Below are 17,316 nucleotides of genomic sequence, written 5' to 3' on the forward strand. Positions count from 1 at the left end.
AATTCAGTGTTTTGAGCCACTGGGAGCGAGCTGCCGTCCTCATGCAGCATGCCCACAGACTTTTGCTTAAGTCATTGTGGTTTGGCAAGGCTCCACGAGCATAGGCCCAAACTACTTTGCATGCATTTGGATCAGCCGGTTTTCAACAGATAGACAACTGCTCTTATCTGCACAAATGGGAACTTGACTGGATGCACTCGACACTCACTGGGCTGTCCAGGTTTTCTATCTGGACTTATTTCACAGACTAATGTCTCAAAGCACAAAGTGAGCGTGTGAGCTGTACTGTTGCCTGGCTTTGAGTTTGGCGTGTCCACTACTCATCCCTTCGGGTTGACCTCTATTTTTAGGTAAAAACCCTAAATAATTCACTTTTTTTTTTGTGTTTGCTCTTTTAATTCTTCTTTCTTTCTCTTCTCCAACGACCTAAAACAATGATTGTTTCAGTCTTCTTGCATGCAGGACACCCAGTGACTCATGAAGGCATGAGTACTGGATGCTTTGCAAGGTGGAATGCACGATGGTTTGGGTGCAGGAGTGCATCACTGATGGTGTCGTGTGATTGCTGTGAGTGCCTCTACTGTAATGGAGCCCAACAACATCACTAGAGCTGTCCGTCACTGTGGAGATCCTGACAGTAGCACGTCTGTGTGTATGTGTGTGTGATTTATATATAATCCATTTTGACCTCTACATCCTTAAGGTCATTAACTAAGTGAAAGGAGAGACGGACATACAGCGTATGCCAAGCACATGCAGTCAGATAGCTGATGGGCTGGCCCAGCATGCCGCCTGCTCTTTATGATGACATCAAGCAGAAGGTTTGCTTAGAGAGGGAGTGACACCTCATAAGAAGGTGCAAGAGAGCGAGGGTGACAGATGGCGGGGTCTCCTGAGGGTGCATCTCTCTCTCTCTCTCTCTCTCTCTCTCTCTCTCTCTCTCTTTCTCTGTCAATGAATTAGGCCAATTTCCTTTGATTTGATCTGCTCCTTTTTTAATGTCCAAGCATGGACAAGGAAGCTGATTAGCATGTGTATTTTCAAGGCCTAATGATGATGAATGAGATTATGACTTCATGGATGAATGAGTTTTTTTTTTTTTATGCTCACATTTCACAGATAACTTTTTTTTTTTTTCATCCCCGTCAATAATTCTCTAATCCAGTTGCATCATTGGGCAACAACAATGCAACAATGCAACTTTGCAGAAAGGTCACCTTTTCCCTGCGTGGCTGGATTAAATTCAATCTCCCAGTCTCCTCTCTGCCTCTTAAATCCAAGGCCACCGTGTTTCTGGGGGTCATTAGTAATTAGACTCTGGATAGAACAGGAAGATGAAGTGTGATGCACAGAAAGAAAACCAATAAGGGGAGAGAAGGGAGCGACACGAGCACCATCATGCATGTTTCTCTATCTTTGAGCATTTCTGTTTTTGTTCTTTTCAGTGTGCGTACAGAGAGGAGTACGAATGCCGGCCAGTGTAGTCGAGTATTTTCCATGGCTGATCGGCGTTGAGGAAATTAAAGTAGGATGGAGTAGCTGAATGGAGCTTGAACATACATCAGGGAGGCTGCTAAACAGGATTGGGAGATACTAATCGGATCAGAGGTCACTCATGGCTCATATTCCTTGTTTATTTCTCACTCTCCCCTCCCGGGCAAGGTTACAGTGAAATCTCACTCTCAGGGAATGGTGACACTAGGGAGTCGTCAGCTGGATTGGCTGGATTTGACTGGATTTGTGAGCTCATAGCGTGACTAAAAGCTGAGTGATCTAATGTCCTCTATGTGGAAAGATGCAGTCAGGTTTGGGTTTTTTGAGCATCATTAGTGGACAGTTAGGCTTTGCTATTTTTTTCCGTACAGTACAAGTAGCAATATGGTCCACTGTCAACATTGATAGATAGTTTAGTATGATGTGGTCTGAGCAGTAAGAGTTAATACCTTTTTTTTTTTATAGGGATTATGAGACAATGAGTTCCCGTGGGGACGGACACACAAAACAGGAACCTACCCACTGAGAGAGAAACAGTTTGTGGGCACTTTGTATTTCTTTGTGGTCATTCTGTGCCTATTTTTGGTTGCTATGTGGTTGATTTTAGTTATTTTGGTGGTTTTGCGACTGTTTGATGTTGCCTTATGTCTCCTTGTGGTTGTTTTGCAGCAATTCAGGGTCATTTGTGGTCCATTTTGAGTCTCGTTGTGGTTTCTTTGTACATCTTTGTGGTCAATTTCTACCTCTTTGTTGGCATTTACCTTGGCTAAAAAGAGGATGCACCTCTGTCTGGTCTACTTTTCCTTTGTATAGAATTGGAAACATTCTCGGGCCCTGTACAATGTCGTCTTTTCTAATTCTGGGGAACTTGGTATCTCTAAATGTCGGCGCCATGCCCTCCATGCCTCCTTTTTCCTTGGAACAGAAGCGAGCCGTTCCCAGGGGTGGCACGGAGTTTCGGGTGCTCTTGCAGAATCTTTTGGCATTTTGGGATGAAATAATGCATGCGGTTCGCGTTTCAAGGGCATCCCAGAGAGGAAGAAAAAAGACAGTTTGATAGCAAGAAGGTTGGGAAAAGGTCAGCGGAAGTGTGGCGAGATTCAGGGCTCTGTGTGTGTCGGTGTCAAAGAGTCTGCAGCTGTCTGCAAGAGAAGGCGAGGTGGAGAACCAGGTGACCCGGAACCGCAGAGAAAAGGAAGCTGCATCCACTTCAATGGATGAGACGTGTGTGATAAATAGGGATTCCCCCTTTTTGGCAGCACGGCTTATACGCGGTTCGTGATGGCGGTTGTATCCGTGACCATCTGTGCTGCCACTCTCGTGTGATTTAGGCTACAGGAGCCTATTTCCCACAGACACACAGCAGCGTCAGCCAAGGTCTCGTTCATCACAGCCTCTGGGTTTGAGTCAGGTCTTGGACACAAATCATGCACGTATGCATTATAATGAACAGGGGTTTTAGTGTAGGATAGTGACCTCATTTACAGCGTGGCAGTCCATTGCTCACACCAAACGTAACCTCCATCTCTTTCACCCGCACACTTTTTTGGGTTGCTCTCTTTCTGATCTATCCGTTAGCACACAAAGAGGCAGATGATGGACAGATTAGCCACACAAGTCCTCCTAGAGCCGTGATGGATGAGATAGCAGCCATGGCAGGAACTAATGGGGTTTTTACCACACTATGCTTCTTTTAAAAACCATTTCTTGATAATTGTATGATTCTGTCATTCATCACACGGCGACCTTCAAGTATTCGACTGGGGCGTCCGAACCGAGTAGCTCGCAGGCTCCTTTAAGATAGCTTTGATGTGCTTTCAACGAACACCTGTCACTTTAATATTTGTAATATTTACAATGTTAGATGTTTTACAACAAGGCTGTCATGGAAATATAATTTACAGAAAAGTATGTATACAGTGTGGCAGTCGTATTACCATCAAAGCACCTCCTCCATCGTTTTCTACTCTGAGAAGTACAGTAGATGATGTAGAGATCAAATATAACAAAAGTGTAATCTCTATCAATATCTTGATGCACTTGAGTCATTTTTATAATAATACTATTGTCATACAGCTAGCGGCGTGGCTCAATGGATCGGTTGGTTGTTCCACCACTTTAGTTCAGACTGAAACATCTTGACAACTATTACATTTTACAATTGACACTTTTATGACACTTTTATCCTTTTTTTTCATGGTCCCCAGAGGATGAACCGCACAGAACAAATTACTCCTCTTGCACCATCGTGAGGTTGGCAGTTTCGGTTGTAATGGGAAATATCAATAACAACTGTTAGATAGATTGCTATGACATTTGGTGCAGATATCGCTGGTCCCCAGAGGATAAACCCTACTCACTTTGATGATCCCCTGACTTTTCAATATGACTCAATAATCTCAGTGGACCAATTTCAAAAAGTGTCACCTGATTTCATCATAAATGGCAGTCTTGATGTCCCAATTTCCAGCTCGTCGTTTTCGTCGATGCTGAGTAAAATCAATGAGCTGAATCATTGAAGTAGCACTGTGTACGTCTGCTCTAGGATGCATTTTCCCCCGTTTTAAAGGTGTGAAAAGACCTGCCCATTAGGTAATGCCCTCCTAAAACCTTAACAGCATTAGGGAGAGCATCAAACATGAAATGTCTGGTTTCCAGGAGGTCATTTTAGACTCAGCCAGGACATGTAAGCATCACTCTGAAGGGCTCTGCTCTAACAACTAATTCACCATACTGCCCAAAAGGAAAAGATTCTTTATTTTGCCTGTTTTTTTTTAAATTCATTTTAATTTGATTGGACCTTAAATCAAGGAAATGAAAGCATTGTCTTTCTCGTGTGAGCCTTTAAATAATCTATTCATTTATATTCTTGTGGGTACATTTTCGTAGTAACTAACGACACAAATGTCTGATGACTTTTCACAATAAAAGCATTGAATTGATACGGCAAAACGTTTTCGCCTCGGTTGAAAAAAATAAACTGTGTTCATACAGAGCGACAGACAAGAGACACTCCGATGCATAAGTTTAGGCTCAATGAAAAGGTGAACGCACCAATGCTCACATTGACGAGCCGCCGTCGGCTTCCTGTCGCCGGTCGTATCTCGCTCCTGATAGTCGCCCGTCGTTTGCAGCCGGGCTCGGCTCCAAGGTGCCGGGGAAAGACGGCCCTGCCACAGATGCCTTGGCACAGCGAACTGGACGGACCCTCAAGGCTTCAGAGATTAGAGCGCTAAGTCTTCCCCCCACTAGGAACTAAAGGCTTTGCTGTTGGTCGTGGAGCGTGTAAAAAAAAAATTATGATTAAAAAAAAAATACAGCAGAGTATTTGCCTGATGTCCTCTGAGTGTGTGTGTGTGTGTGTGTGTGTGTGTGTGTGTAGACCTGCAAATACAGTGCTGTGCTTGATATATCCGGCCTTTTCCACTGAGGGTTGTTTTGATAACATTCCTATACTTGTATACTATAGTAAAGTAGTAGTACTATACTTTGATTACCACCTACTTTAACTGAGGAGTAGCATGCGCTACTTCAGTAATGGGGATGCCATCCTGTTGTTCATTTCCTTTCTCTGTCTCTCTCTTCCATCTATTTCCTGTATGTGATGATTGTTCGCCTCCATGAACTAACTCATCTCCTGCCCTGTTTGTGTGTGGATGCAGATGTGTGTATTTGCCCTTTGTCGATTCTTGTATTTGCCTTTTGTCTGAGAACAGGTGAGACTCTAGATGGCACTTTACTTCCTTAATGCAACGTAATTCCTCTTGAAACGAGATGCCGGGGTGAGGGATTATTTTAAAAGCAGGGGTGGGATATCTTCAAAGAAAAAAGGATGATGTAAAATAACTCGGCACAGCAGAAAGAAAATAGACTTTTCTCAAAATAGTTTTATGACTTTTAATAGAATAACATGTAATACTCATTTAGAAATAGATAGACCTGCCAGTACAAAGACGACCACAGCAATTGTTGATCAGTAAAGCAGAGTCAAACCTTTGAACCACAATCGCAGTCTTCATGTCAGCTGTGGGTTTGTTGTGTTGCTTTTGTGCTCTGCAAAATGTTCTGGGCCTTTTCAAGTAATAAACCGGGCATTTCATTTATTAAAGTGCAAATTGTGTTACTATTTTTAATTTCTGTTTTTCGTCATTCAGTTTTTGCAAGATCGTCGTAAAATACCATACACGCAGCTTAAAGTGTCCAATTTAAAACTCTAAATGTATATTAGATTTTCTTGTCATGCTTTCTGGTTTTCATCCTCCCAACTTTCTTTTTTTTTAACTTCAGCTCTTGATATCTAATGTTTGCCTCAAAGGTAAAATAAGTATCCAGTATGACAATATGACTACATTTATGTAGAGCTGAAACAATTAGTCAATCAATACATTTGTTTATCAACTGAAAATTAATCTGCTACTATTTTCATAATCGATAAATAATTGTATGTGGTAATTTGTCGCTTCCAGCTTCTTCAATGTGATTTACTGCTTTTCTTTGCCGTCTATCACGGTAACCTGAATATTTTGCCATTTAAAGACCTATTTTATTTTTATTTTATATATTTTTTATTTGACTTTTGATGTATATTTTCTTCTAGTTTTCTCTACTTTAAGAACATTAATGAAAAAAAAATTGTTGTCCTAAAATTTTGTATTTCCTTGTTTCAAGACTGAAGTTAAGCTGTCTAATGCTCATGCAGTAAAACAATAAAAACTTGGGACCAGACATCTTGTTCATAATTAGACTTTAACTTCCAAACGTTATCGGCCGGTTGGACTTTAGATGATCACCTCGCTCATTTCTTTGTCTTTGTTTTGCCCTCCAGCTGAAGAGCACCATGCAACACATCAACCTCCAGATCAGCCACGACTCCAAAGAGTAAGTCGTCCTGCAGCTAACATCTGTTCTCTGTTCTCACACTGAAAGTGACCCACAGCAGATGAAATACATCTTTATTCTCTCATGGAACTCATTGACATTTTTGTGCCGACGTGTCATATTTGTAATCCGGAACAAAGACACCAGATAGCTGATGAGAGAAACTCTGTTTACAGCAGCGTTCTGTCTTGGTTTTGGTTTTGTCTTTCGTGAGTTTGCAGTCACATGTTTCTAAAGAGTAGCTGCTGACCGCCTGACAACTCTCTTTGCAGCTTTTAGAGGTGAATGGAAGTAGAAAGTGAAGCTCTCTGGAGGCAATTAGCTTACATTTTACAAGAAAAAAAGGTTCAGCTGCACAAAAGCTCTTTCTCCACTCACTATTTCCACTAATTGCCTCCTCAAACCTCGGATGTAACTTTGCTTTTGTCAAAAGGAAATGGCATCAGAGGTGTTTGGGAAAATGTTTAAAAGCATAGTTTAACACTTCCAATTTAAAATGGAAGAAGTCCAAATGAAAGCAGAAATGAGTTTAAAAAAAGACCAGAAGCTTCATTTATGGATGTACAACACAATATACTGCAAAATCAAATGACTGCTAAAATAGTACACACTCCTTAACAAGAAAAAAGGGGGTTTATGCAAAAGTACGCATCAATCTCCAGAGGTCCCACGATACGATATTATCACGATACTTAAGTCCCGATACAATATTATCACGATACTTACGTCCCGATACAATATTATCACGATACTGCGATATTATCACGATACTAACGTCCCGATGCGATATTATTACGATACTTAAGTCCCACTTCGATATTATCACAATACTGCGATATTATCACGATACTTAAGTCCCGATACAATATTATCACGATACTGCGATATTATCACGATACTAACGTCCCGATGCGATATTATCACGATACTTAAGTCCCACTTCGATATTATCACAATACTGCGATATTATCACGATACTTAAGTCCCAACCCGATATTATCACAATACTTACGTCCCGATGCAATATTATCACGATATTGCGATATTATCACGATACTAACGTCCCGATGCGATATTATCACGATACTTAAGTCCTGATACGATATTATCACGATACTGCGATATTATCACGATACTTAAGTCCACTGCGATGTTATCACGATACTGCAATATTATCACGCTACTTAAGTCCCACTGCGATATTATCATGATACTGCAATATTATCACGATACTAACGTCCCGATGCGCTATTATCACGATACTTAAGTCCCAATACGATATAATCACGATACTGTGATATTATCACGATACTTAAGTCCCACTTCGATATTATCGCAATACTGCGATATTATCACGATACTTAAGTCCCAATACGATATTATCACGATACTGCGATATTATCACGATACTTAAGTCCCGATACAATGTTATCACGATATTGCGATATTATCACGATACTTAATTCCCGGTGCAATATAATCACGATACTTAAGTCCCACTGCGATATTATCACGATACTTAAGAACCCACTGCGATATTATCACGATACTGCAATATTATCATGCTACTTAAGTCCCGATGCGATATTATCACGATACTGCAATACATTGAGTATTGCGATATATTACCTTTTTTTTTTAACCCGCAAATTGTCCCCAAAGGAAAACTTTGTCAGCATATTTGATCTAGTACGTTTTCAGTCTGTTCAGCTCACTTCAATCATTTTTATTGCAGCAAATATTATTCTAGGACCATAAAGTTTAGAATTGATTAAATAAAAGATCGATACTTGTCTTCCGTGTATCGATACAATATCGCCACGCAAAATATCGCTATACTATGCTGTATCGTTTTTTTCCCCCAACCCCTACTGATCGGTGAGAAGACGGGAGCACTGAAGACAGATATGACAAAAGACTGACCGCCGTCCGCAACGTGACATCAGCGTGAATTCTTAAAAAAACAAACGCATCCGTGTTTCAGAGGCTGACATTCTGAGGCAAACCGGACACAATCGCCGTGGTCCTCGGTTTTTGCCTGTACCCGCTGTAATTAAGGACCCTAAAAAAAGCGTCTAAATATATAAACAGAGTCGCAGACGGAGTCGTGTGACAGCCTGCAAAGCCCTCGCCTCCCATTGCTTGTCCCTCCGTCCCTCTCGTCTTTAGGGGACTGATTATCCAGGCCTCTAAACTGCAGTGCCAGCGTCCGTCATCTCTCGTGAACCCAAGTGAACCATCAGCTCTACGGGGAGAACAGTTTCACTGTAGAGAGCGAACCCTTAGAGTACTGACTTTGCAGCTTTCCAATCTGCCGGGCCTACGGGAGATACAGGTGACGTGTTTGTTTTGTGTGTGTACATGTAGGTGTGAGACAAAGGAGGGGAAAAAAAAGAAAAGAAAGACAGTCTCGTCCTGAGTGTAGACGGCTGAGTGAGCTTGCAAATAAATCTCTAGGAATCTTGTTTTTGTTCAGCTCAAGCCCAACACAGCAGAACTAAAGGCGCTCTGATAAAAGTCTAACATTTCACAGCCAAAAATAAAGCGGACAGAAGGTAAACAAGACTGACAGACAGGCTGTGTGTGTGTGTGTGTGTGTGTGTGTGTGTGTGTGTGTGTGTGTGTGTGTGTGTGTGTGTGTGTGTGTCTGTGTGTGTGTGTGTGTGTGTGTGTGTGTGTGTTAGCTTTGGGTTTGGCCCGAGCTCTCTCCGCTCTGTCTCCATTCCCATTAGAAGAGCGCTCTGGTCTGCGGCAGCCCAGAGGATTTGAATGGCACAGGCTCAGGGTAATGGGAACATGCGATACAGATTGGCTGGATGCTGTTTTTTTTATTTGTATTTGTCTTGCTGCCAGTTCCATCATCAGTAGCAGCAGTGCTGCATTCATATTACCTCGTCCTGTTTCTTTTCATGTCACTTCTATATTTGTGTGCTCTCATATTGACTAGATAACCAGGCCCATCATATAAAACAGCTCTTTTAGATTATAGGCCACAGGAGCTGGCAAAGCGATGTACAATAGATATACAATGTGTGTTTGGCTCTAACAGTGTGTGTGTGTGTGTGTGAGGGAGGAGTCTAGCAGTCCTCTCCAGCTCCGGCTCTGCACTCGCTGAGCCACGACCAGCAAATCCACTGTAACATCTGACTTAAAAACATCCTCAAAAGAAGAATTGAGTGTTAATGCAATTCCTATGAACATGCACGTCTCCCGAGTCGTGCATACACTTAAAAAAGGGAATCAAAATATAGGATTGTTTACTGTCTCCAGGGAATTAACAGAGAAGTTTATAGCGAGGCCACTTCAGTCGAGTGGAAAAAGTTAGCTGAAACGTCCCATTTTGGTTTTAGAAAGCAGCAAAGTTCTGATTATTATTATTATTATTAATTTGTATATGTCTGTGTTTGGCTTTCTGTCTGTTCCCAGGAGGCCGGACACAGTTAAACAGAAGAACGCCTTCCCGCCAAACTTCATCCACTCTCTGGACTCCACACACATGATGCTGACCGCCCTCCACTGCTACAGGTATCCTGCAACATCCTGCACTCACAGCGAGGAAATCTGGAACGCCTCTTTTCTTTTTTGGCTTCTCTTGGAGTCGTTCATCTTATAATGGCAGTCTGTAATATGCTTCTGACATTGTCTCTCCATGTATGCATGACCTCAAATAGCTTTTTTTTCTCCATTGTACCCTGTCGGCTTGAATGCAATTATCGCCTCCGACACGGTGAGCGCTGTATGATATGCCTTGTAATATTAGCTCAACTCACAGAATGGGCCCCTTGACAGGTGCGATAACTCACACATGATTTGAATGAGCGTCCGCCAGGGCTTCAGCAATTATCGTCGTGTAATGCACCTTTTCTTTCAAAGTCTACTTTATTTTTAATGTCTCCTCTGTCTTCGGTGCTCTTTCTCTGATTTTCACCCCCTGCTCGTTCTTCGCCCCTCTCTGGTCTCAGTGCCGGTCTGACATTCGTCTCAGTTCACGACTGCTTTTGGACCCACGCCCTCACTGTGGACACCATGAACAAGGTATCGCATCACAGCGCATCCTTTACTCTTTTATACTCATTCATCATCCTCCTGTCAGAGCTGTTTCATCCTGTTTTCCTACCATCAGGGTTTAGAATTCACCTTTTTCTTTTGCTGATTAATTGAAAGTTAACATCCCTTGTGCTTGTGCTAAAGTAGAAGCATCCGTTCTGTGAAGCCAAACTGAATATTCTTCCCAGTGTCTGCTGGCTGCAGGTAGCGCCATCAGAGAGAGCCTGGGTGAATAGCTGTCCCTGCATGCTGAAACTAGCTTGTCTACGGGCCCAGACTGAGACGCAGCTTAGCATAAAATGGATCAAATTACCATAAAGACCCAGTTCTCTGTAGATGTAAGCTTCAGAACACAGTCACAGTTTTATGTCTTCATCCAATCTCAGAGGAGTTACAACCAATGAAGCAGTTCCCTCCCAGTACATTTATTCTCTCTCATATTCTCTATATTCTCTTGATGTGCGCGGACGCTTTCCTCATTACACAGGTAATTGAGCAGGGCGGCAGAGGAGGGGTATTCGATATCTTAGTCAACACTTAAGCACGTCAAGAAGGTCCTTATTTAAGTGGGGACGGATCCGTCCTTCATCCTTCATCCCCCCCCCCACTGCTGCCAGTGCAGACGGGTTTCTGGGTGATGTCACTGTGAGATGCATGCACAGTTGGGTGGGGGGTAGAAAACAAACCAGAACCACTGAGAGCTTATGAGAAGATAAACATGGGGATTGTGTCTGTTGTTTAAACTGCACAAACCACAAAACCAATGCATGGAAAATGTCCAACAATTCTAGCTCTAGTGGATTTCTAGTAAGCGGCGGATGGTTTTGCAGAGAGACCGGTGAGGAAGAAGCATGTTATGTGTCGGATAAGATGACTCGCACTGCTACTGGGTGTAGCTCTCACAATGTTTATTAAATCCTTTGTTGACATAAAAGTACAAATCCATCTATCTATTTGTATGCACATTTTCAATTTACGCATTAAAAAGAACACAATGTTCAAAATGTTCTATAGAAAAAAAACATTCATGCTTTTGAGATCAAATAAAAAGGAGCCCTTAGGAAAATAAAAGTTTTTTTTTGCCACCTCTTGTCAATACACACAACACAACAAACTTGCAATACATTTTGATGAAAAAAATAATCTCCATTGAGTTGAGCTTGTACACGCAGCGTGAGGTTTTGCTCTCATGCGATGAGAGATCTTGAATATATTTAGTGTCTTGTATACATTTCTTCAAATTTGACATAAATCTGACTAGATTATGGATGAGAGCCAAGTGTGAACAATAGCTTTGACTTCTGAGACGGCCAATCCATATATTTTGACGCCTGTCACTCAAATTCTTTTATTAGATGTGTCAGTTCACACTGCGTCTCGCGTGAACCACTCAGCATTCAAGTCTGTTTTTGACACATTTAGCAAAGTGTAATCTGCATAGACGGCTGTTTAGATCACAGAAATATCCCACGGTGTATGTATTTTTAGTTTATTAACCGCATCTGGAGTCTGTGTGAAGAAACCGCTTATGCTCAACGAAGTCTCTTTCCATGGGGAAACCTGGAAGTTTGATCTCAGAACTCTGACTTTTTTCACGTGGCCTTAAGCCTCTTCTCTATGATTACGTATAACCTGCAGTAAAATGAATGGCTTTTTCAAGGTTTTGTGCAGCACCGTAAATCAAATCCACGCTATACCCTCCTTGTTCTACACATAGATCTCTCATGCAGCCAAGGCAGAGATGTTTAATGTTGTCGGTCAAAGCTTTGAGTAACTCCAAGTACGCTTCCTCCTCCCGTCAGGTCTGTCGGGAGCAGTTTGTGGCCCTGCACAGCCAACCGATCCTTCAGGAGCTGTCCAACTTCCTGCTGCAGAAATACTGCGGCGGCCTCCCGTGAGTCTACACACACACACACACACACACACCTGCTCTCACATACGTGTTCATACATGACGTCTCAGGAGCAACACGGTGGTCAGTTATCGGGTTTATGATGATAAAAAAACGGCTGTTTTTTATAGCATTTCCTATTCGGGTACAAATAATGATTTGTGTCTTTAGCTAAATATTATGTGATCGTTATATGGTCATACTTTCACCCTTAGTTACCGCCATCTGCAATCTGTGCGTGTTTGAATTGTTCTCACAAAACAGCCATGGGTCTGTTTAAGCAGCGCCGTATAGGGTCTTTATGGACTTTTATGGTATAGACTGAAGCCACTGTCCACTGATCATGCAACTCCAACATGTACATACTATTATGAAACTGTCCAAACAGAAGGTGCACACACATTAGACGTTATGAGATTGTAAAAGTTAGATGGGCGCACCAGAGTTTTCCCTTCGCTTATCTGAAACATTCGATACAAGATGATTTCCCCTTTCTCTCTCTTACTCTCTCTCTCTCTCTCTCTCTCTCTCTCTCTGTCAGTGCTGGCCTCAGGCTGGGTTACGCTCATCATCCAACTGTGTTTTTCTCTCTTTGGGATAATTGGACACCTTCTCTCCAGCCTTTACTCCACAGCGGCCCTCGGCCCCCTTCGTCTTTCTGCCTCCTCTCGCTCACAGACACAATACTGTTCCCCGAAGCCTCGCAAGCACATTATTCATCCTTGTCGGCGCCTCAGAGAGAAAGACTCGCGGGAATCTAAAGACTTTTTGGATTCCTTCACTTGTCGCAATGAGCAACTGAATATATATTTTTAGCCGTCCTTACAGTTTATGCAAGAAGATATTATTGTTGAATATGATTAGAATGTATCCCCTTCCTTAGATAGACAGTCGGTCCACCACTTGTAATATCTAAATTATCGGATGTATTGCCATTCAATTTAGTTGAGAGATTCCTGGTCCCCACAGGAGGAATCTCTCTGACTTTGGTGACCCCTGACCTTTTCTCTCGTGCTACCTACCTCAAACGTTCTGAGGATGAATTGTAAAACTGTCAACTTTTAACGTTACATCTAGCGCCCTCATCAGGCCAACATTTTTAATTTAGCCAATACTTTTGGGTATGTTCATGATCAAATACCTGCACAACTAATATAGCCGTACTTTGTGCTTATCGCTGATTAGCAAACGTTAGCGCGCCCGATACAAGGCGGTGACCGCGGCAAACGTCGGCGAAACACAAAACGGCAAGTTTGCATCGTCAGTGTGAGCGTTTTGAACTTTTTAAGGAACCAGCAGTCTGCATAAAGTTCAACATATCTTCATGCCGGCACAACGCTGGGTGCTAAAACATGAAATTGGCTATTTTTGGAGTGTACCAGTCACATCTCGCACATTGACAGGTGTGTTGCGCTGCCTCTAGCACGTCACATTAAGCGTACTAATTATGTGCTAATTCCAATCCAGTGACTCGCTGCACCTCCGTGTGTGTGTGTGTGTGTGTGTGTGTGTGTGTGTGTGTGTGTGTGTGTGTGTGTGTGTGTGTGTGTGCCCTCGACAGCTCAAATGTGACATCCAAGTGTGAACATCCCGCAGAGGTTTAAACGCGTAAATAAGTCAGCAGATGAAGCCACGTGAACGAGGGCCGTAACTCGGAAAGTGCCCGTTGCCTTTGACTCAGCACTTCTAGGCACACACACACACACACACACACACACACACATGCTCCTCTTTTCAACTTTTCTCTTCTTTTGTTTGTGGCAGGACTGAGGCCAATAACAAGAAGTACCAGGAGTACAGGAGGCTGATGCTGCTGCTGGCCAAAGTGCCCCAGACAGGTCAGTTTTTGTATGCAGCTGTCTGGCTCCCAAACAGCTGGCCCCTCCAAGGCTGGGTATTGTTTGAAAGGGCCAACATGCAGCATTTTCCCCTGATTGGATTGAAGTGAACTTGTATATCCTGCAGCTCTGTGTGAGATTTGCAAGAAACGACAGAAATGTTGTTAAATTGGGTTCTTGCACAATCCTTGTATGTGCCATCCTGGTTTATAATTGCGACTTGTTGTTGCATATTGTTTGTATAGTTATCCCATTGTCTGTAGTTGGTTGTCTCGCTGTCTGCGTTGCCCACACAGAGTATCCGGCTTGCTCAATTAAACACGAAATACTTCTGTCGTGAGATATGAATTCACGTATGCCAGCTAGCACTAGCAGATGCAGATTTGCCTCCGTCGACTCCACAGTGTGTGTCGGTCTATTGTTGTCCAGAGTGGAGATGGAGAGGCAGCGTTTCCCTCCGCCAGTCAGGTGGAGGGAGGCTTTGCCGTTACGTAAACCCCCTCGTTCAATCTCCATCTGCACACTTACTGTCGGCTTGGCACCGACAGCTGGGTTGTATAAATTGATTACTGTTAATTGTGTCCCTCCTCTGTATAATCAGCTTATGCAGCTGAGACCAGTCAGGTGTGCTCCTGTGGGGGCTGCCCGTGTGTTTCCCGGTGCTCACTGTTCAGTGTGAGACTCCAGAGACTAAAATCCACTATAATCGTCACTATGAAGGATCCTGAACTTTGTCGTAAAGTGAATCAGGGTTTCTCTGTGTTTTTAGTTCAGCTGGAGTTCAGATGAATCGGACGCTTTTATGACCGCAGAAGGGGGAGAGAAATAAAGTCTGGAGAGCACACTGAATAACTTAAAAGCCATTACCGTGTTTCAACGTCTGACTTTCTTGGCGATTCGGTAGTTCTTCGTTGGAATAGTTGATGCTTTCAGTCTTTTCTCTCTTAAACACAGACATTGTTTTTACTTTGGTATAGTTTTATATCAATAAAGCAAGAAGGTAAGGTCAGAAAAACGTCTCTTTATCACACAATGCAGGACGTTATGTAATCAGATTATATTAGATTAGACAGTTTTATTAATCCCCAGTGGGGAAACTCAACCAAAAACCCATCCAGACAACACTCCTGGTGCCAGTGTGTATGTGTGGTACCATGCTTACATAATATTCTTACTCTAAACACAGTAACTTCATAAACATACAAGATAGAAAGTACAACCTAGTGCTGTATGGAGTAGATTAAAGTTTGGAATTAATAATATTACTTTAAGCTTTCACATCAACCTCATTTTCTATCTCCTGTAAGTTTTGGCGTTCTTAAAGTTTTCATGGCCTTTCCTCAATAATTCAGGCTTCTGCTGCTGTGAGAGAGGCAAAGAGGACGGGGACCTCATCCCAGGGACAAAATTAATATTCAAGTGTTGCATTAAAGTTCATGGAAATGTTACAGCTGGTGCCCAGTAAAACAAAAACGTGACCTGATTTTTAAAAATGATGGTTCCTGAGTTTGACCCACTTCAAAATTAACCTCTCCTCTTCTCCGTCTCATGAAGATTGTAACCCGGTCAAATTTGTATGTGTTCACTCTTTTTGGTTATCTGCAGATATCTGCAAAACTAATGAGCTTCCCATCGGCCTCAGCTGTAAACAGGCAAACGCGCGGTGAGCGTGGTAAACATTAAACCTGCTAAACATCCGTTAGCATTTAGCATAAAGCACCATACAGAGCTGCTCGCATGATTTATTCACAATCGACCAATTTTGAACAGTAACGCTTGTAATTACTGGTGTGTGTGTGTGTGTGTGTGACTTAAACTCCGCTCTGACACCTCGCCTCTTTGCCTCTGCAGGTGATTTTGATCTCCGGCGGGTGAAAGAGTCCACTTACTTCTTCAGCTGAGAGACTCACCGGGTCCGAGCCAGCGGAGGGAGATGAGTGGAATTGACAGAGTGCAGCGGGGAGGGATGCTGCAGGCCCCCGGGTCTCGGCCGGCTTTGTCTCCCCTCAGACGTCAGGACATTGATCCAGCCGCGCCCCGCCTGCCTCCTGGTCCGCGGGCTGACGGGAGCTGCTGGAGGCGTTAACGCACAGTGAACCCGCCTGATTAACTGAGTAGTGGGGCTGATGGAAGGGAGGACGGGATACTCATCCAGGCGAAATGATGAGGGAATCAGCACCGGATGGGAATGTTAAGACTTCAATCAGTGAAAAGCACCTCTTATAATGGGCGCTTAGACCATATTCAGGTGTGTGTGTGTACGTGTGTCTGTGTATATACGTGTGTGTGTGTATGAGCCTTACAGACATCATCACTCAGCACTTCTGCTGCTCAATAACCTTTTCACCTACAAGCTGTAATTGCTAGTGATTGGTGGTGTGTGTGTGAGAGTGTGTGTGTTCTCACACTGTGAAGACCCTCCACAGAGCGCTGACTTGCCTCTGTGCCTATCCCACCCGAACCATCGATCCCATCACCTACCGGATGACAGGATGCTCTCTGACACGATATTTCAACATTGTCTGAAGAAGAGACGAGAGACGCTCACTGACATCGGGAGGTACAGGACTCTCAGAGGAGTGTGAAAGGGTGAGCATCGTGTCCCGCACTCTTGATTCTCACCTTCTCAGAGTGACTCAGCACCAGACGGGTGTCCTAAAATAAAAGTGTCTTAAAATGTCTCCTTACTCATTCAGTGGTTCAAAGAAATAGCTGGTATTCTTGGCGTGCTGGAAAAGGATGAATGAGAGCCTATTATTCAGTTATAGCTGCATATTTCAGCTCTATTGTGCACCGTGAGATGAAGGTGTCCTTTTTAGATCCGCCACAAAGGGTTTGCGGGCTTCACTAATCAACTCGGATCTTATTTTTTTTTTTCTTCTCCTGGGCCGGTGCCGCAACTAGAAGTAAAAATAGCAAAAAAAGTGCTATCTGATCATTGCTGGAAACGTTACAGCAAGTTTCAGACCAAAGGTGCCGTTGATGTTCAAAGGCAGATGTCGACTGAGACAAACAAAGCCGGCTGAGTGGCGGCGGGATGGAAACACGTCTCCCGTGTGCCGATTGGACTGCAGGTGTTCAGGTGACGTGCGTGAGGACTTGGTGCTCATGGAGAAGCGCCTCATATTGTATGACGGCTACGAGGCATGACTTGCAACTTTGAGCAGT

The 17,316-nt window shown here is 43.2% G+C and overlaps 1 protein-coding gene across 1 annotated transcript in view; it reads left to right on the forward strand.

Annotated features, from left to right (window-relative positions):
• Positions 1-17,316, forward strand: part of polrmt (polymerase (RNA) mitochondrial (DNA directed)) — a gene marked incomplete at its 5' end in the record, with an annotated part of 43,636 nt that extends 26,320 nt beyond the window's left edge. The window contains 6 exons of the mRNA XM_079221272.1: positions 6,320-6,372; positions 9,799-9,897; positions 10,335-10,407; positions 12,222-12,313; positions 14,075-14,148; positions 16,000-17,316. Of these exons, the coding sequence (XP_079077398.1) occupies positions 6,320-6,372; positions 9,799-9,897; positions 10,335-10,407; positions 12,222-12,313; positions 14,075-14,148; positions 16,000-16,049 (441 nt within the window). The 3' untranslated portion in view covers positions 16,050-17,316. The remainder of the gene's footprint in view (positions 1-6,319; positions 6,373-9,798; positions 9,898-10,334; positions 10,408-12,221; positions 12,314-14,074; positions 14,149-15,999) is intronic.

The sequence above is a fragment of the Taurulus bubalis genome, assembly GCF_910589615.1.
Source record: "Taurulus bubalis genome assembly, chromosome: 7".
NCBI classification, from domain to species: Eukaryota; Metazoa; Chordata; class Actinopteri; order Perciformes; family Cottidae; genus Taurulus; species Taurulus bubalis.